The following is a 20430-nucleotide window of genomic DNA, read 5'->3' as shown; positions in this document are numbered from 1 at the left end:
TTCATAATATATATATAGAGTTGTTTTGTTGTACATATTTTTTTATCATTAAATATTTTCTTACAATTGTTTAGAATATGTCAGTTCTCTGTTAATTCTCCTTAGACAACAAGAATGTGATTTGGTGTTGGAAGGAGAGTCAAAGTTATTAGATGATCTTACTTATGCGCGGAGTGTGTTACATAATGTAATACTATTATCAGGTGATGAAGTTTTAAGAAAAACTAGAATGTCATCAGTATCTACAATCATCTCTATTTGAAGTGTAAATGACGTAACAAATAAGAACAAAATGTTATAATTATTAAAGTGAAGGACATTTGTAAGAGAAGTGACTAGAATTTAGAAAAACAAATTAGATAGTTCAGAATTTGGAGGAGCAATTAATGTCTCGAGAATCAAATGATGGAAATGCTCTATTTGTTTTGTCTGATTGATTATGAGCTGAACATTAATTCTTGATTCAACATGTACATTTCACATAACGATAATAGAAATTGATTTCTCACATTTCAAGAGATTAGGGGTGCCAAAGTTATGACGAGGAATGATCACGTAGAAAACAAAAAAATATATGAAGAAGTGAATTGTGTATGATTGATTGTCTAAAAAAAAATATTACAAGAGGTTTGTTATATATAATATACACAAAGTTAATTATAGAAGCCACAAGTAAATGGGCTTAAAACATGGACCTATGTTAACATTTTCCTCAAACTCACAATTATAAGACTAAATGCATTGAGAGTTTGTCAAATAAAAAATGAGAGCCTAAAAGGGAGTACATTTTGGTAAACATATACACAACTTGTAGAGCTGAATGAATAACAAATGGTAAAAATATAATATCAAATTAAAGATGATGACGAGTAAAATGACAATCTGTTTCAATATATTTTGTTAGTACTTTTATTGTCACAATGTAGAGACATATGATCTTTCAAATAGGCACCTATATTCACAAGTAACCAATGAAGCTAACTAATCTCAAAGGTAGTTAAAGCCATGGTGTGATACTAAACTTTTGTGGACAATCAAGATGTAACATCTTGTTTCTTACTCTTCCATGATATAAGTGAATCCCCAAGAAAAATTATCCACCCAGTAGTGGATTTTCGATCCTTAGGATCACCATTCCAATTCGCATAACAATAGACATGCAAGTCTAAAGACGACGTAGAAGGAAGCTAAAGAGACTAAAATTGAATGTCCCGAAGATGGGATAATGTATTGTTTAAAGATGCAATTCCATCAAAATTATCACCAATAGTAATCATATCAAAATACGTCTTGCATTAATTTTGTTGACAAATAGTAAAATCATGATAAGTAGCAAAAAGAGAATTTGGATTCTCTGTTCGTTTTTTTTTTTTTTGTGTTGTTCCTCTACTGTGACTTCATAATACACTAATTAACACTAATTTTGATGTTTTAAAATATATTAAAAAGATATTTAAAATATCAATACAATGTATTTTTAATGCTCAGTAGAGGACATCACAAAAAAAGTTAGCAGAGAATCTGAACTCAGTAAAAAGAACTAGGGAAACAATCACGGTAGAAAACTTTTGAAACCATGTGCGAGGTGCATTTCATAATAGTATTTGAATTGTTTACACCGTTTGACACATTTTCGCTTCAATGTTAACTCAAATATTATCATAAAATACGTTTAAAATGTCAAATAAATCTAAAAAATTTTGATAAAAAGGACTAAATCCACGCATTTCTAAAAATAAAGGACTAAATTGGTATAAAGTTTTGAAAAGTGACTAATTCCAAAATTCACTGAAACTTGAGGAACTAAAAACATATTTAACCCTTATTATAAATTTCTAAATTAATATATATTGAATTAATTTCTTATAGTGTTAGTGACATTTTGTTGAAATAATATTACACAGTAAATTAATTTATCTACGGTAATATGTTTTTTAAAATATTATAATATTGCTATGGTAACATTTTTAATAAATACAATCATGAAAATATTCCTAAAAAGGTAAAAAATCCTATAGCGAGAATCTTTCTACCGCTTGTTTCAGTTTGGTTTGGTTTTCAAAAGTTGAAACGGAATCATTCTTTTCCCTCAAAGAAAAAAAAAATTATATATCTATTACATCGTTCCAAGAAAAGAATCTAATTCCAAGCTTATAGTTCTTGGAGATAGATCTGAGACAAACAAACAATACTATTGGCTTTTTCATTTCAACACCACAAGTTTGAAACAAAAGTGAAAAAAAATAAAAACACATTTCATCAGTGTTTGTATTCTCAATCATCATCACCATTCTAGATTCCTAGCTCCCTCCTTCAATCATGGCCTCAGACACTGCTGAAATCCTTAAACAAAACTTCTTGGAATTTTTCAAAGATATTGAGCTTTTCAACCTATCACCACCCATCACTTCCCTATTGACTGAAATAAACAAAGAATTCGTAGAGAACACGGGATTCTGGTCACCTCCACCTGTTGAATCCCTCTGTCATTTCTACCAACTGGATCATGCAATTGGCGAGTGTCGAATAAACAAGAAAACCTTCTCCATATTCTCGCGTTTTGATCCAGTAGAACGTACCAACGACGTGTTGAAAGATATCAAGAAAAACCTCCAAGTCGTGAGGGAGTCCAAAAATAATATCAATGAATACTCAACCTCCCCCTTGTTCTCTTCATGCAGGTACCCCACAAGAAATGATGCACCAGACCTTTCAGTATTCGACGGAGAAATCGAAAAGATCGTGAAACGGCTTGAATCCAATGATGGGTTCAAGGCCATTGGTGTTCATGGAATGTGCGGCACGGGAAAGACCACTCTTGCCAAAATGGTTCTGAGTGATCCACGAGTGAGAGAGAAGTACAAGAAGCCCATATGGGTGTGTTTGTACGACATGCAATCGGAAGAAGAAATGGATATCAGGATCGTTAAGGAGATGTTGGCACTTTTGGATGATGACCCTGATCTATTGGCGGAGGAACCTGAAGATAAGTGGCTGCTGAAGAATCTTCACGATAAACTCTTGCATCAGGAGAAGTACTTGATTGTGTTGGATAGTGTGTGGCATTGCAATGATTGGTTTAATGATTTGTTCTGTGTTGATCAGAATGATGGTGATGCGAGCAAAGAACTGTTTTCCCAAGCCTTGCCCAAGGACACTGGTGGTGCTGTTATTGTCACCAGCAGACAAAAGGCAGTGACCACTACATTGGTGCATGAAGAGAATTTGATTCATGTTAAGCCTTGGGATGATGAAAAATTGAAGAAGCTTGTGAAGCAGTGTTTGAAAAGACAAGAGAAGAGTTATGTGGAGATAACTGAGGAAAACATAAACTGTGTTGCTTATCATTGTCATGGTATTCCTTTTGTTGCTGCAACCCTCTCGGGTTGGATAGCTGAGCAAATCATCAAAAAGTCAGATTCTAATTGATTTATGATCTTGATGTTTTGTTTTCAGATTTACTTTTAACAGAAGCATCAGTTTCCATGTCCTTTGAACGAGTTTAATTATGCCATTGTTATGATCAATGAATGTAAAGATGTAAAAACATAGGGAAGTTCATCCTCTCGTCTTGCAACTGTACTTTAGTTTGATATTCGTGGGAATCTAATGTATCTTTTAATTTGGTTTGTGGTTCTTGATATTGGGATAACCAAGTAATTGATATATGTTTTCTACTCTTATTTTTAAAATTTGGATACATAATTTATTAGATTGGCTTCTTATTTAATATTGTCAAATTCAACATTAATTTTTAGTTTGTACAGCAAAGCTTATAATGTTGAATTCGGTGGTACCTAAACAAAATGGATTCAAAATCTATTTTGTTTTTACCAATACACTTTTTTGGGTTGTTTGGAGTGCTAGTTCTAGACAAAATCAAATAATTCTTAGTATTTTTATGGGTAATGGTATTTTTTTTAATGAAGATATCTTTATAACAATCTACAACTTTTGTTTTTCTATTTTAATTGACAAAACTTACATGTTTTAATTATTTATCTCATACTCTAGTACTTATTATTAGGTTTCAATTAAGTATGGGAAAAATAGTTTATTTAATTAAAATAATTTATCAACATGTACAGAATTTAAAACTAGATAAAATTACATTTAAAAGTATATAATGATTTAAATAAATTATTATGAGTGGCAATGTGGGCCGGCCGTTTAGGCCCTGCCCGCATAAGGCTCGCACAACGCGGGCTGGCTCGCCCCGCGTATTCCTTAGCCCGCGAGCCTGCAGACTGGTCCGCTTTTTTTAGTTTTTTTTAATTTTTTTTTAATTTTTATGATAAATTTTTAATGTTTAAAAATTGGAAAACTTTAAGAAGTTCACAAAATTAAGTAAAGACTTTGGGAAATTATATGATAAATTGATATTTCAACATTTTCATCATATTCATACTATGACATACACAATGTATTGTTTAAATTTTAGCACATTAAAAATACATAATACATGTCTTTTCCAGTTATACAAGAATTTGAAACGTTAATGCAAGAATCCATAAAAGAAGTAATTAATATACACAAGTGCAAGTTTTTTTTGTTTTTTTTTTAAATTTTATGCGGACTTGTGGGTCGGTCCGTGCAGGCCGCAGACCTATGTAGGCCGGACTTATGCGGGCCTACAAGCTCACTACCCTGGCCCGCCCCGCATTTTTTTTGCGGGCATGCGGGCCAACCTGACAGGCCAGACCCTAATTGTCACCTCTAATTATTAATAGACAAAATATGCCTATAAATTAATTTTCGTAGAAAAGCTTGAAAATGTTTTTGCAAGAAATTACTTCCGTATTTAAAAACGCAAGAAAAATATTTGCAAATTTAAAACACACATAAAAGTTATATAAAGATGAAAACGATGATTTGTTATGAGTTTTTTTCATATAAATAGACTAACAGGCTAACAGGCTCAATTTAGGAGTGAATCAAGTTAATAAATCTCTATTGATTCTTCTCTAATTAGGTGTCCAATATATTTACAAATTTGAATAATTAAAGATATTTTGAAATTAATTATTATGATTAATATCTCCCCCACAAGTTGTGTAATTTGGAGAGAGATGCAACTTGGACGACAAGGACTCGAATCGGGGCCAAAACAGAGGCTTTGTGAAAATATTAGCAAGTTAATCATTAATAGACACAAAAGACACTCGAAATTTGCCATGTACATTTTTTCGGACTAAGTGATAGGCTAAGGTAATATGTTTTGTTCAAGAGTGGAAGACATGATTAGTATCTAGATTTGTGGCACCGAGATTATCACTTTGAATAGATACTCGTTATTAATGAAATTTTTTAGATAAGTTACTTAACAGACTAAATATAACCTCGTGTGAAGGTGAATCAATATAAATTTGTTGTGTGTATTTTTTATCCCTACACTTTTAATTTCATTAGTTAATTCATTTGTATTTGTATATTTGTGTGCATAATTTTTAATTTGTTTGCAAGGTCCATTCACCGTTCCATCTAAAGTTACATCACACCAAATAAGTAGTACCCTTGTTATAATTATTAAATATTGATAATAAAACATCTCAAACAATAAATCTTTCTTTAGATTAATTTATCACAATTGTGCATGTAATTCGATCGAGTAATCTTTCTTTAGACCAATTAACACTTTTATAATTAATTATAAACATAAACATTTAATATTTTTTAAGATAATATAACAGAGTTCACGTCTTTATTCAATTAACTCATTAAATTTTAGTGCAAAATATACAAATAACGACCATAATTTGAACATTTAAAAACCAAAATTAAAAAAGAAGAATTAAAAGAAAATCAAATGAACTACATTTGCATACATAAGGGGTTTCACACTTAAATTTTAGAAAATTTACGTAAGAAAATTGAATTTTAATACTTTCAAAATCACTCATGAATATGAGTTGATTTGATACGAAGCGAAGTGATTTATATCAAATAATAATTATGTTCAACTACATGCTTCTATTTATATAGATCCAAAATTTATCACATAATTATATTAATTATTAATGAATTGATACATTAATTCATGATAAAAATAAAATATTAAATACCTAAATTTTCCATTAGGGATCGGATGAACTATGATATGAATACCGGGTATGTGATCTTGCAATACAGGAATAGGTAGGTACTTCTGGTTTTTTTTTTTTTTTCTCTCCTAAAAGAAACAAAAAGAAAATAATAGAAATAGAGTCTTTAAATATTACCTTATTTTATAATAGAAATAAGAATTATAACTTAATTTTTGTCAATTACATATTAAATTTTACACTATAAAGATTTAGCTTTCACAAGTGGTTTTTTTCTATAAGGGTACAATTTACTTTTGTAATTACCAAAAGATGCAAAAACTTTAAAAATTTTAGCGAAGGGTAAGTTGTGGCAAGATGACACGATTTCACATCAAAGAAGTTGTGTCAATATAAGACGACTTTAATTAAAATAATATGAAGTTATATCAGCATGGAAAAACTTTCTTGTTGTTAAGAAGTCGTGCCAAATTGAGACGACTTTAATTAACTGTTTAAGCAAAGTCGTGCCAATAAGGGGAGATTTCAATATTAAATTTTTAATGAAGAAGTCGTGTCATATTAGAGAAACTTCACTATTATATTGGTAATGAAGAAGTCGTATCATATTCAGACGACTTCAGTTGGGCAAATTAAAAAATAAATATCTTTTTAGTGATATTAATTAATTAAATAATATTGCGTATAAGTAGTTGAAAATTTCATGATGATTTTGTCCATTATAATAGGATGTGAAAGCTATTTAGACTATGTGCCACAATGAAGTCTTCTTCGTTGTCGTTTACTGGTCCAAATTTAATGCCTGACTCGCACATGTGACACCAAAAACCAAGAAGACGAATTACAACTAGGGATGTCAACGGGGCGGGTAGGGTACGGGTAGTAGCTCCCCCGTACCCTATCCGCTGGATAAATATTCATCCCGTATCCGTACCCATATCCGTCGGGTATCCGTTATGCGGGTACCCGTCTATTTTTTTCATATCTGCGGGTATCCATGGGTACCCGCGGGTATTTACAAAAATATTTTAAAAAATAAATATTTAACCATAATTAGTGCTTGGATCAACAAGTCCCCTTTCTCCGATTGATTCTTGAAAAACAAACAAATAAAAAATCACTAACAATTTATATAGTAGTTTATTTTTGAATAAAATATTAAAGAAATTACTAACATCATCAATGTCCACCTCTTGCAACATTGGATAAAGTTTCATGTTGTCCATAACCAGTCTTAGAGACACATCAATGTCTCCACAGTATATGGAAGTAATTTACTCATTTGTGGGGTAAGAATCTGACCACCATTATTGAATGAAGACTCATAATATTTTTTACTAATATATATATATATATAAGGGTATTTTTCTGAATTAAAGTTTAGCGGGTACGGGTATCCACGGGTACGGATACTATGATACCCGTACCCACCCCGTTAACATACGGGTATCAAAAATACCCATACCCACGGGTAGCGGATATCCATTTTTAATATCCATTTCCTACCCGTTGCGGGTTTTATGCGCGGATACCCTCGGGTACGGATTTTTTTGACATTCCTAATTACAACTCGTATCCACAACGAAATGGACTAGTCACTATCAAATAAACCAAAGAAATGTTCCTTTTGTAGAAGTATTGGTCATAAATAACTGAAGCAACTGCCCAAATAGACAATGAAATTTTATTTTTTTTAACTCTCATAACTTCAATTTATCGACTTTGTTGTTCACTTTTATTTTAATATATATCATCCAAAAAATTATTGGATTTCATATATTTGTTATTAAAAACACTTTTTCTTTTCTTTACATTTTTATATCTATTTTATTCTTCTATAATTTATTATATACAATAAAATTTTAATTTTTTATTCAATTTAATATTATTAGAACCAAATAATTTTTTTACAATAATACGATTCAATTGAAGTCTTGCCATTATGGAAAGACTTTGCTACAAATTCACATGGAAGTCGTGCCGTTATGGCAAGACTTCTCTTGAAGCCCAATACATTGAAGTAGTGCCATTATAGCAAGACTTCTTTGTAAATGAAGTTGTCCCATTTTGACAAGACTTTACTTGTCTAATGTTATATCAGATAATGAGGCAAGGGTAGAATTGGAAAAAAAATGAAGTCTGAGAAGTTTGTTGAGAAAGTGGGACAACTGGCAATTAACAAACCCAAAGGACAACAGAGGAGCAGCAAGAAGGAGAGAATAACGAATTCACGTTTGCAGGATTTTGTGTGGGGCCTCAAGTAAATATAGGGCCAAAATGTTAGAAGGGGGGGGGGGGGGGGGGGGGGGGGGGTTTCTGGTTCTGCAATCTTTCTTCTCTGTAATTGCTGATATCAACTTCTTCTTCTTCTTTTACAAACAATTTCCCACGTTACGTAAATAATACAAAGAGAGTTATTCAGTCTTTTGATTGTGTTTTGGTCTTGCTGTTGTTCGGCCCCCATTATATCTTACCGTTCAAGCACGACTTTAATTATTCTCATAAATAACTTAAGTGAAGTCGTTTCAATCTCTTAGAACTTCTACTGAATATATTAAAGTCTTTTTAATTTGAAACAACTTCAACTATGCTTAACTGAATTCGTTCCATTTTTGCACTACTTTTTTCGGATGAAACCGATCTATTTTGACACAACTTCCCTCTCTCCGAAAATTTAATAAAAAGTGCATTAGGAAATAAGGTTTCAAATTGCACGATTCGAACAAACAAAGAAACCTCCACAGGTAACCGATGGGCTTTTAGTGACAGAAAATTGCGTCGGTGAAAGCAAGGCAAACAGACGACGACGCTACTAACTAATGAATTTTAAAAATAAAATAATTGGATTAATGTTGGTTCCGTTAGTACTACAAGATTAATTTTGAATTTAAAAAATGAAAATGAAACGTGGATGAAACCGACATTACCGATTAATAAATTATAAAAAAAAAAAAAATTAGATTAAAGCGGCCTTTATTCACACTAAAAGATTAATAATAGGATCGGTAAAACCGACTCTAATGTTTAATAAAGATTTAAAATTTAATTAGATATAATTTAAAATTCGAAATAAAGAATAGTTTCCATCAGATTGACACTGACATTTAATAAAAGAATAGGTGGAAAATGTGTTTATAAAATTTCAAAATTCAGAAAGAAAAGTAAAGTAATTTATCCTATATTTCATTTTCTCTCCCTCAGGAAGGAATGAGAACTGGCGCTCGAAGTAATACATAAGCTCCCATCTCCTAATTTTTTGTTATGGATGTCGAAGGGAAGATATAAGGTTGAATTATCGATTCAAAAACCTTTCCGAACACTGGTATGTGTACACTGACCTAAGTCTAAGACTGATGGTTCAGAGGCCAGATCTGGAGCCCTGTCGACGGGGGAGGCAAGACAAAGCGCGATGACGACCTACAAGTGGGGTCCTGCTCTGTGAAGAGCACCTTCGCCAACGGCTTAAGGAAGGAGGAGAACGACTGCTGAGTTATTACACACGCCTATAGCGCACCCATGGAGTCTGGGTCGCGGAGGCAGCGCACGAAGTTCGCCAGTATTCTGGAGACGAAGGGTGAAAGCGCAGCCTCGTGCGCGTGGGTTTTGTTGGAGGCATCAGCTGAGTGAATGCAGGAGAGGATGGGGAGGACCGCGATGACGGCAACGACGTTCAATGAGCGAAGGATCTCCGGCGAGCGTCGATCGGTGGTGTTGCTGCTGCTGTGACCTTCGTAGGTGGTGGCGATCGGAAGGATATGTTTTCTAGTGGCTGGCGCGTTCAGATTTGTGAGGGAGAAGCTTCTGATAGCGCCTCCAACCTTTAATGACGGGCGGGGACGCGTCTGATGGCTTCGGCTCGCCGGCTAAGGCACTGGCGTGGCGTGGTGACCGCGTCAACTACAACGGAGAGTACTAGAGTGTCTCACGTTGAAGAAGGGAATAGGGAGATGGTGTTCGACGTTACCGATGATGACACTGTGGGCTTTGGCTGGCGGAGGAAGTCATAACAATGGCTGGGTTTAGGAGCGCAGGGCAATCTGGAGAGAGCAGCCACGAGATGGAGATTTTACGAAATCGAATACTGTTTTAGCTTGCCAGTCTGCACCAAGGGCAAATAAGAGATAAGGAGGCAGAGACTGAGCACGTGGTCTGTCTCCCAACATGAGGTTTTCAACCCATTTTTACTTTGGTGGTTATTTAAGGCTGTGGGTGCAGGTAATATTACTCATTTACGAGGAGGAAAGTTTTTTTTTTTTAAGTGAATTTAATTATTTTTAAGGAAAAGAAAATAATTAGTTGTTATGGCTTTTCACCCAGTGAAATAAGATATTGATAGTATTCTAAATTTGGATGACATGCTAATGATTGATATAAGCAATGAAATAGTCTCTTGAACTAAGATGTTTTTGGAATTTTATTTTTAAATATAAAGTTTTTTCTAGGTGAAATTAATGTGATTTTAGAAGTTAGAATCATAAAGAAGGCAGATAGTATATAAAAAACTTCTTAGAAAGTTTAGAGAATCACTTCAATTAAGTGATATTTTTTATGATACTAATTCTAAATTAAAATAAACGAGAATTATTTTTCTTGATCTTAGTATGTTAAGATAATTGAAAACTTACTACTTTTGACGGGTTCTTTTAGATCAAATATTACTTATGTAGTAAGTAGACTGAGAATGTGCACTTAATATTCTATTTAGGAATATTGAGTTTTGTGAAATACTTAAGATATTCAATGGATTATACCATTGAATAGTGGATTTTCCATTGTATTAGAAGAGTTGATGTTAATTGGATCTTTAATTAAGATGAGACAAAACCCACCGCTAGTTAAGTATTCACACTTGGGGTGGTGTGATTTTGTGGAGATCAACCAGGTAAACATTATTGCTAGATCAATAATGATATGAGTTAGTTACCCTTGAGATGTCTTATATTGAAGCTGAGTAGTTGATGAACTTCTTAGTTAACATTCCACTATGAATGAAATGTGTCAATGTCAATCGGCAATAGTTAGCTAAAGAGTGGAACAATTTCCATTGATTGTGTGAAATCAAAATGGAATTTTGCAAATCCTCTAACAAAACCCTAGGAAGAAATATGATTAATGAAACATCGAGAGGAATGAGACTTAAGCCACTTGAAACAAACAAGTGATGGTAACCCAACCTTTGTAATTCGAGAACCTATGAATAAGGTTTATATGGGTAAAAACAAGTTACTTGTTAGTTCTGATAGCACTAAATTGATTTTAAATCAATTATGTCCATTCCTATGGTGTGTGAAAGTGCTAGAGATTGCATTGTTGAGAAGTTAAACTTTGTAATTAAAATTCTCTATGGTGTAACAATTTTAGTGGAAACAAAGTGTAATGATTTTCATATCTCTTATGGGTGGTGTATGATTTGCAAGATATTTGATGAAATCACCTATATGAGTGTCGAGTGAAGCCGCTTGTATGAGATTTTGGCATGATCTCTAGAGTACTCATAAATATTGGGCACGTGCATGACCTAGTAAGCGCAACACAGCGATAATGACAAAAATTGTGGAGGTATACTGTGATTGATAAACTGCTAACACACAACAAGTGTCTTTGGTTCATATAGCTTGTTACACCAACTATAATGTGTGTTAAGTTTCTTAGTTTAAGACTGGTTCATATAACTTGCTATACCATATGATGCATTACATCTTATATGAGACCTAGGTTCTTCTTTTTCTTTCTATCTTTGACCTTTTGGAATATGTGGGGGATTGTTGTAAAATTGGGTATTCCAAAAAGATCCCTATTCTTCTCATCTGCATCTGAAATATCCTTTTCCCACATATCGCAGAAAAGTAGGAGTTTGTTAATGAATGTTATGCACAACCTTGACCATTTCCAGAATAATTTCACTCCTAACTGAATCTTCTCTCTTTTCTTCTTTATTATCCTGGATATTTATTCACTCTGCTCAAAGATTATCTTGCTAGATTCTGAATACCACGAAATTAATCAAGAAATTCCTGTTATATCCTGAAAAATTTGCGAATATGGCGAATAAATCTTAAGGATAGTGTTTTTCCACGGCTTAGAAAATCCATTTATTTTGTGTTCTTAACTCTTTTCTATGCAGGTTTGACAGCAGTCCAAACATATATTAAAATATATAAATGTGACTCAAAAGTACTAGCGTATAGTAATATGTTACAAAGACTAATCTAGCCCAACACATCATATAGCCCCACCACTATCTACCTATAAGGTCCCAAACTCCCTAGGTTTCTATCTAGATTTTTCTCCATGTGGAGTGACAAATGATCATACCTTGTTGTTTGTTGTTCCATATACAAGTTATATAAGATTTTGGTGTACTAAGATGCCTTGTTGGTAGTATGATTAATTCATTTGGTTTTAATTATAATATGATGAGATTATGAGGTGTGGCTAGAAATGAAATATCATTCATTAATTCAAACTGAAAAATAAAAATGATTAATATATAAAAGAAAATAAGAAATAACAACTAATGCATCAGATACACAACATAAGTTTAGTTACAATAATCACTAACCCACCACAGAACTTATTTATATTTTCTGAACTTTTTCATCACTCAGTCTTGGAACACACAGAACAAATAAATATACATGGTTTGGAATCATATGTACAAACAATTATTCGTGTGAACTAAATTTCCCTTCAAATAACATACATTGAACATTTTATGAATTGGGTGTACTTTAACCATCCATGATGCTCCATTCATCGTAAAGATTTGAGACTTGTTTCACCTCGGCATACCTCAGTGAAGGAAACAACTCTCTCAAATGCTCCATATCAATTTGAAGATTCTTTAGGTATTTCAGACGCAAGATCTCCACCTTACAATATTCTAATGCTCTATTATTTTCATTATGTATGCTCCTGAGTTTGCCTCCTATTATGTATAGTTTTTTCAATGCAAGAGGTAGGTGGTTTATCATCAACCATGTTGGAGTTTGCTCACTAGGAAAGCCTTCAATGTTTAACTTTTCCAAACCTTGTGGGAGAACGATTTCAATATCTTTGTACTTCGTGTTAGATGACACACCCCATGATATTTTGAGACATTTAACTTGTGAGTTGCTCAGGCTTTCAAACTCTTTATCTTGGATCACAGCCTCACTTCCAATGTGTATGCTCAATCGTTTCAACTTTTTAAAGTTTGCAAGATCCGATACTGTAGGAGTCTTGTTGGAACTGCCTACTACAAATCCCTTCAGTACTTGAAGCTCAGAGAGCTTCCCAATCCCCTTTGGCATACTCTCCAACAAGTAGCACTGTGACACATCCAAGTGTGTGAGCTTTTTCAATGAAGTAATTTCATTAGGTAAGGTTTCGAGATTATGACAAGCCTTGAGGTCAAGAATTTCTAGGCTAACAAGTTGAGCAATGGAGGGTGGCAAAGCTGATATTCTTGATATACCACGAAGACTGAGATATTTCAGATGCTTTTGAGCTTTTGAGTCTGTCATGAATTCTGTACCAGCAACTTCAATGTGATGTTTAGGAGACTCTTGCCAACGACCAAGCTGAAGCACCACCAACTTCTTCATTTTAGCCATCCATTGAGGTTCAATAGTGAGATAACTAGCATGAAGATTGAAAACACTTCTCCAATGGTCAGATTTCGAAGCAAAGTCACCACCTATTTGAACTTTTGTCTGGTCAAGTACTAGGCAACCATAATCAGCATGATTTTGGTGGGAAGAGGTTGTTATTTGTGAATAAAATCTAAAGGGTTGTTTATTTTCTGCCAGCACAGATGATACCAACATGTGGCGGATCCAAGGATTAAGTTTGAATTTGTTCACAATAGGACACTTTCCCGTACCATGTGGCACAATCAGCTTAGAATTCAGAAGCTCGTCAAAAACATCCTCGCCTTCTTCTTCAGATGTTTTCTCTGTTGACTTCTTTACAAACCCCTCGCCAATCCACCAGTAAATTACATTTCTTTTCATCATAACAAAATTTTCTGGGAAAATTGAGAGAGACAAACAGCAAACTTTTGAATGAGGATTAAGGGCATCATAACTGGCTTGGAACCTTTTCAAGACTAGCTCCACATCCTCATGGCGTCGGCTTAAAGACAGTATGGGGTAATGCACTGTCTTGGATGTTTTTCCTTTTTCTGATGATTCATTAGCCTTTGTTTCAGTTTCACTAACACCGAGCTTTTTAGTTGATTTCTTGATCTTTTTATTAATGGCCTCCACCACTTTATCTACCACCTCCTCCTTCGAAACTTTACGCTCGACATTCTCATCCGAGACTGTTTTGTTGGTGTTTCTGAGAAGATTTTCCTCATTTTCCTCCAATTTTTTTGAATCTGCCTTCTTGTTGTCTATCTCAGACTTCAAACTCTCCACCTTTTCATCATCATCTGATACGTCTTTTTCCAAATTACGGACTGAAACAACAATTATAATTGAAAAATGTAAGTTTTTCAAGCTATTGTAATATGTCGTGTCGTGATTGTAGTCATATTTTTCTCTAGTTTTTCATCATGTCAAACGATGAAAGTTTTGCTATTACATTTCTGGGCAACTTTTCACTGTATAAAGGATTAAGATAAAAATCGCAATCGCAGCCATAACCTAAAACCAAGGTTATTACTAATTATATGACTGATGTTTATACAAATAAATACCTTTAAGGACTTGATCCTCCAACTCTCCCCTTGATATTTGGCTTGTTAGCTCTGAACCTTTTGTTCCACTTGGGTTTGCATCTTCTGCGGGAATATCAAAGCTTTGAAGATGATCTTCTAGGGTTCTTAACGTTTTACGCATTTCTTCATTTTCCTTCACTGGGGAAAACTTGGCCTTCATGTTGTCTAGTTCCAACTTCAAACTCTCCAACTTTTCATCAATGGGTACATATTTTTCCGGCAAAGTTTCTTCTTTTGACTCTAGGGTTGAAGATAGTATATCCACACCTATGATCACAAATAAAATATGGAATTTCAAGACATAACAGATAAAAAATGCAAGAACATTGTACCACACAAATCATTTTTTGAATATTCACTTTTTTGAACATGCTAGAACATTCTTACCAGTGGCTTTGAGGCCTTGGTCCATCGACTCATCATCACTTTTCCTTTGTGTTGGTAGCTCTAAATTTTTTGTTTCACTTTGATTAGAATTGAATTTCCGAATAAGATCTTCCACGTCTCTTAATTTTTGCTTAAGTTCTTCACTTTCCTTTGTTGTGGAAGGCATCCCCTTTATTTTGTCTAGCTTGGACATAAAACTTTCAAACTTTTCTTCTATCGTTTTATCTTTTTCTACATTACTCTTCTTGTCTTGTGTCTCTTGGCTTGAAGGTGGCTTTTCAATACCTATGAGCACAAATAAAATACAGATATCAATATATGCGGAAATTATCTATAGGAGAAAAAAAATAAGTTTTTTCATAAACTTAGACCAATTTATACATTAATTAAAAATTATATTTTAGATAAATTAATATGAAATAGGTTTTACAAAACCTATACATAAGATGATTTTAGTTTATAGATTGACTTGGCATTTTTTTATTTTTCTCACTTAGAGATGTTTAAGGTTAAATTTTGTCCAAATACATCAATTATATTTATTACTAAAATAAATAAGTAATTGATGGTTTTATAAATAACATACCATTGGCATTTAGGTCTTGATCCACCAACTCATCCCTTGATGTCTGGTTTGGTTGTTCTGAACCTTTTGTTTCACTTTGGTTTGCATCTTCTGCAGACTTAACAATCTCCTCCAAGTTCTGAAAAAGATCTTCAAGGGTTCTTAACCTGTCACGTTGTTCTTCATTTTCCTTCACTGATGAAAACCTGGTCATCATGGTTTTTAGCTCCGACTTCAAAACCTCCAACTTTTCATCAATGGGTACATCCTTTTCCAAATTCGTTTTGCCTTCTGACTCTTGCGTTGAAGATGACTTATCAACACCTATGAGCACAAATAAAGTATCAAATGAGATATATATATGTTTCATGTCATATTAGAAAAATATACAAAAATACAAAAAGCAAGCATCACTATTTTCTCTGATATCACATGCTGAAAATGAAATTTATCATTAGTTAAAATCTATATAAAACAACAAAAATTTAATTATATTTTTATTTAATTTTACATGTGAAGCAAGTATGATTGCAAGTTGGCAACATATAGTGTTATTTTACCATCGGTTTTCAGGTTTTGATCTACCAATTCATCCCTTGATGTTTGGCTTCGTAGCTCTGAACTTTTCTTTTCACTTTGATTAGAATCCTCTATGGAACTTAAAGTCTCTTCTAAATTTTTAGCATTGAAGTTTCGAAGAAGATCTTCCATGACTCTTAGTTTTTCCCTGAGTTCTTTGTCCTCCTTGGCCGTGGAAGACATGGCCTTCATTTTGTCTAGCTTAAACTTCAAACTCTCAAACCTCTCATCAATCCCTACATCTTTTTCTACAATACTCTTCTTGTCTTCTTCCTCTTCGCTTGGAGGTGACTTACCAATACCTATGAGCACAGATAAAATATATTATAAAGATATCAATGTCATAAAATTTTTCAAAGAAAATCTTTTAGAAGAAAATAAAAAATAAAATAAATTTCTTCCCTAATTTAAATTAATTTCTACGTTAACACAAAATAAATTTTACAAAATAATTTATATATAATCTGATTTCAGTTTAAAAGAGGTTTTTTTTCTCTCTATTAGATATGCTTGGAGAACATTTATGTCCAAATGTCAAGCTGAGAGGTTGATCCCATCTCAGGTTTATAAGTGAATTTAATATAAATTTAATCCAATTTAAATTGGATTGGAAAAATTCAAATAAAGTTGATCTTGTTAAAATATATCTGATTTATAAATTTAATCTCTTTTATTTAATTAGTATTGGATTTAGAACTGAATTTTCAAAAATCTAATTCATAATTACCCTTAACTAACATCTATACATATAGCAACATTTGTCTCTCACATCATCTTTTGAATACTCACTTCATTATTGGTTAAAATCTATTGGAAACAATAAAAAAATTGTGAGTCTTATTTTATATAGAGATGAAATTTCACATATAATTTTCTTGTTTTCAGCATATTTTAAATAAAGAATATATTACATTTATGTTAATGAGAGACTTTGTTCTATAAAAAATAAATTTATGTTCTTACCAGTGGCTTTCAAGTCTTGATCTGACTCATCCCTTGATTTTTGTCTTGGTAGCTCTGAACTTTTTGTTTCACTTTGTTTAGAATCTTCTGATGAAATCGCAGATGAACTTTTAACTTTTCCTACGATCTTCTTGTCTCTTGACTCTTGGCTTGAAGATGGCTTATCAGTTCCTATACACAAATAGGATATGAATATCAATGTGATAGGTAGAGAAGTTTTTCTATAAACAATTTTAGGAGACAAAAAATAAGTTTCTTAACAAAAATAAAATTCATTTATACATTAGTTAAAATTTATATTTTAAAAGTATCAATACAAGTTAAGTTTGTTTTTCTTTATTTTTTCACCAAATATGATTTAATATATATTGTATAAGAAAATGGTATGTTACGCACCTCCAGTGAGGTCTTGATTCATCTCCTCCCTTGATGTTTGGGTTGGTTGTTCTAATCCTTTTGTTTCATTTTCATTTGCATCTTCTGCAAGCTTAGAGTTGAAGTTCTGAAGGAAATTTTCCACTTCTCTTAACTTTCTTCGTAGTTCTTCGTTTTTCTTCAGTGTCGACAAATTGGCCTTCAAGTTCTCTAACGTGTACTCCAAATTCTCCATCTTTTCATCAATCGTTTCATCTCTTTTTCCACTCTTTTCTTCTGCCTTTTGACTTGAAGATGGCTCATTAATCCCTACAAGTCCATATAAAATAATAATATCAAATAATATGATAACATTTCCCTAACAATACTTTCCTTTGGAAAAAAATATATATATCAGTACATGCCAATTTGCATAGTATGTTTTTCTATTATATATAATCTCACAAAAACAAAATAGACAATGAAATTCTCTAGTCTTCTCAGAAATTTTAAGGATTTTAATGTTGAGATGCATCTAACTAAATTGATATATTACATTTGAATTACTTGTAATTATTTTTTTTTAAATTTGAGTTATTTTATTTTATTTTTTATTTTGATAAAGTAATTGAAATTTTCTTTTAAGATAATTTTTTTTAAAATATATATTTTAAAATTTAAAATTTAAAAATATTAGCCAAATTTAAATATTCAAATAATATTTAATAATTTAATTTTTTTAGTACATATATGTATAATTTGTATAAAGAAATGTAAGAAGGGAATGATTAGTTGTCAAATTTCAATTTTTTTATTTTTTTTAAATGGAGTTCAAATTTTTTTTATTATTTTAACTAGCAAAAACATAAATCCTTTAATTTTTTAAAAAGGTGGAAGTGATTAATTTTTTGAAGATCAAAATATACAATTAAATTTTAAAATAGTTATTAAATATAAAATTAAAAAAATAAAATATGTACATAAAACAAAATTTAAAATAATTGTTAAAGATAAAAGATATTTTTAAAATAATAAAAAAAATTATAATAAGATTAAAGATAAATTATTTATAAAATAATTAAATTTTTAAATAATAATTAAAAATAAAATTGAAAAAATAAGATATGAACACAAAAAAAAAGTATCTTTTATATATTTTTATAGATTTGTTTTAAAGTACCTTTTCAATTTTAAATTTAATTATTTTTTTTAAATTTCTCATCCAAACAATTCAGGTTATCTAAAAGAAATTGATAAATAAATTACTCTAATAATAAATTACCTCTTTCGGATCCATTAAATAAATCAATGTCTCCAAACATACTATTCAATGGCTGTAATAGCAACCAAAACCCTAATAAATCATAAGCAAAAATAGAGAAATGTACAGCATGCAGTCATCAAATTGGAACTGGTAAGGGCAAATCAAATTACTCAAATATATAAATGAATATCAGACACCATGATCTCATTCCAAACTAACATCATATTTGTAATGGTAAAGAATATTAAACATAATATACAAAAGACTTTAATATTTAAACAAATGAATTTAGCAGGAGCTCACCCTTTTGTGGATCAGCATTTGTGAGTTTATCTGTTTCCAAAATTCGCTTGGAAATGTCGAAGAATTTATCTGTTTTGAAGTTGCGAAGAAGATCATCGACAAGTTTTAACGTGTCAAGGAGTTCGTCTTCGTTACTTTTGACTGTTGAAAACAAATCTTTAATGGCTGTTAGATCCGCCATTAACTTGTCCAGTTTATCAGAAATATTAGGTTCCTCTCTGCTCTTAACTGATGTTAACCTTCTCTGCAGTGATGGTACTGCTTTCATGCGGTTTGTTCTGATAGACATTTTTCCTCACAACACAAAATTTCTTGCTTTATCATAAATTCAACAAGAAACAATGAAATCATATATATACACACACAAACTGTGGCATCAGATTAAACATTATACACAAGCAAGTGAAGGAACCAAACTGCAAAACTTCCACGTTATTCTTTCTCTTTCACTTTCTAAATCCTTGTCTTTATCTTTACATTCTTTAATATTCTTCTTTTCATGTATCTTGAATTTCAAATTTAGAATATTGGACATTGTTTTGATGTAAAATATAATTAGATAATATTTAAATACATAAAAATTATATGATGAAGTCTTAAAATATAAAAACGAAAAAAAGTAAAACTCAAATGATTATTCAAATTTAATGAACCTGAAACAAAATTAAGAAAACTATAAAAGCCCGTAAATGTAAACATCAACGAAAATTATTTGTTTTCCCTTGATGTTCCTTAATTGATTAGAATTTTAATCTCTTTCGTTTCTTCAAATTTAAAATTCCATTGCTTACATGAAATTATATGATTTCTAATAAAAAAAGAAAAAAGAACATCCTCTTTTTAGAACATTTGAAAATACATGATAAAGTTTTGTCTATAAAATCAAGCTAAGCTTTTGTCTCTTCTCATGTCATGTGAGAGAGATCCATTCAATGTTAGTATCACTTCATTAGTTTATAATATCCACATTTTATTCAGTTATAGAATATTATAAAAGAGTCTATATTATTATTATTATTATTAGCATTTCTCTTTTATCCTTTATTGGTTTCCTTTTCCAAAATTCAAATTAAATTGTTCATTCCTTTTATTCCCTTTTTTTTTTCGTATTGACCAAGCATCCCAAATGAGTGTGTACATCTCTTTTATAACTTAAATAAAAAACAAGTTGGGTGGGTCCTTTTTCAATCGTGTAGATCAAAGCTACCGAAACACCTTTTTTTTTTGACACCAAAACATAATAGTAGCAAATTGATCTTTACAATTTCAA

The 20430-nt window shown here is 31.7% G+C and overlaps 2 protein-coding genes and 1 long non-coding RNA gene across 3 annotated transcripts; 2 read left to right on the top strand and 1 right to left on the bottom strand.

Annotated features, from left to right (window-relative positions):
- The first annotated feature begins 2319 nt into the window (after positions 1 to 2319).
- LOC114188478 (putative disease resistance protein At5g45440) lies at positions 2320 to 3429 on the top strand. The gene has a single exon (XM_028077049.1). The coding sequence runs from the start codon at positions 2320 to 2322 to the stop codon at positions 3427 to 3429; it is 1110 nt and encodes a 369-aa protein (XP_027932850.1).
- A 5721-nt stretch (positions 3430 to 9150) lies between these two features.
- LOC146885812 (uncharacterized) lies at positions 9151 to 14237 on the top strand. Its single transcript, XR_014995856.1, has 2 exons — positions 9151 to 10256; positions 12166 to 14237. It is a non-coding gene; the product is annotated as an uncharacterized LOC146885812 (long non-coding RNA).
- On the bottom strand, positions 12547 to 19470 carry LOC114188477 (uncharacterized). The gene is made up of 8 exons (XM_085674818.1): positions 19161 to 19470; positions 17636 to 17923; positions 17240 to 17410; positions 16258 to 16578; positions 15719 to 16021; positions 15133 to 15417; positions 14725 to 15012; positions 12547 to 14484 (listed from the first exon to the last, which is right to left on the bottom strand). Exons 1-8 carry the CDS (start codon positions 19447 to 19449, stop codon positions 12773 to 12775), a joined length of 3657 nt encoding a protein of 1218 aa, XP_085530944.1. The 5' UTR covers positions 19450 to 19470; the 3' UTR covers positions 12547 to 12772.
- Between the last annotated feature and the right edge of the window lie 960 nt (positions 19471 to 20430).

Source organism: Vigna unguiculata, chromosome 6 (assembly GCF_037176805.1).
Source record: "Vigna unguiculata cultivar grain cowpea cultivar isolate G323 ecotype 2 chromosome 6, ASM3717680v1, whole genome shotgun sequence".
Classification (NCBI taxonomy): domain Eukaryota; kingdom Viridiplantae; phylum Streptophyta; class Magnoliopsida; order Fabales; family Fabaceae; genus Vigna; species Vigna unguiculata.
Note: the sequence above shows the minus strand (reverse complement) of the source record. Positions and strands in the feature narration are given on the sequence as shown.

Excerpts from the sequence above, each read along its gene's own strand:
- LOC114188478 (XM_028077049.1), top strand. The coding sequence starts at position 2,320 with ATGGCCTCAGACACTGCTGAAATCCTTAAACAAAACTTCTTGGAATTT.
- LOC114188477 (XM_085674818.1), bottom strand. The coding sequence starts at position 19,449 with ATGTCTATCAGAACAAACCGCATGAAAGCAGTACCATCACTGCAGAGA. Across the intron at positions 17,411-17,635 it reads GAATCAAGACCTCACTGGAG|GAACTGATAAGCCATCTTCA; the intron begins GTGCGTAACATA and ends ATTTGTGTATAG. Across the intron at positions 15,013-15,132 it reads CCAAGGCCTCAAAGCCACTG|GTGTGGATATACTATCTTCA; the intron begins GTAAGAATGTTC and ends TTGTGATCATAG.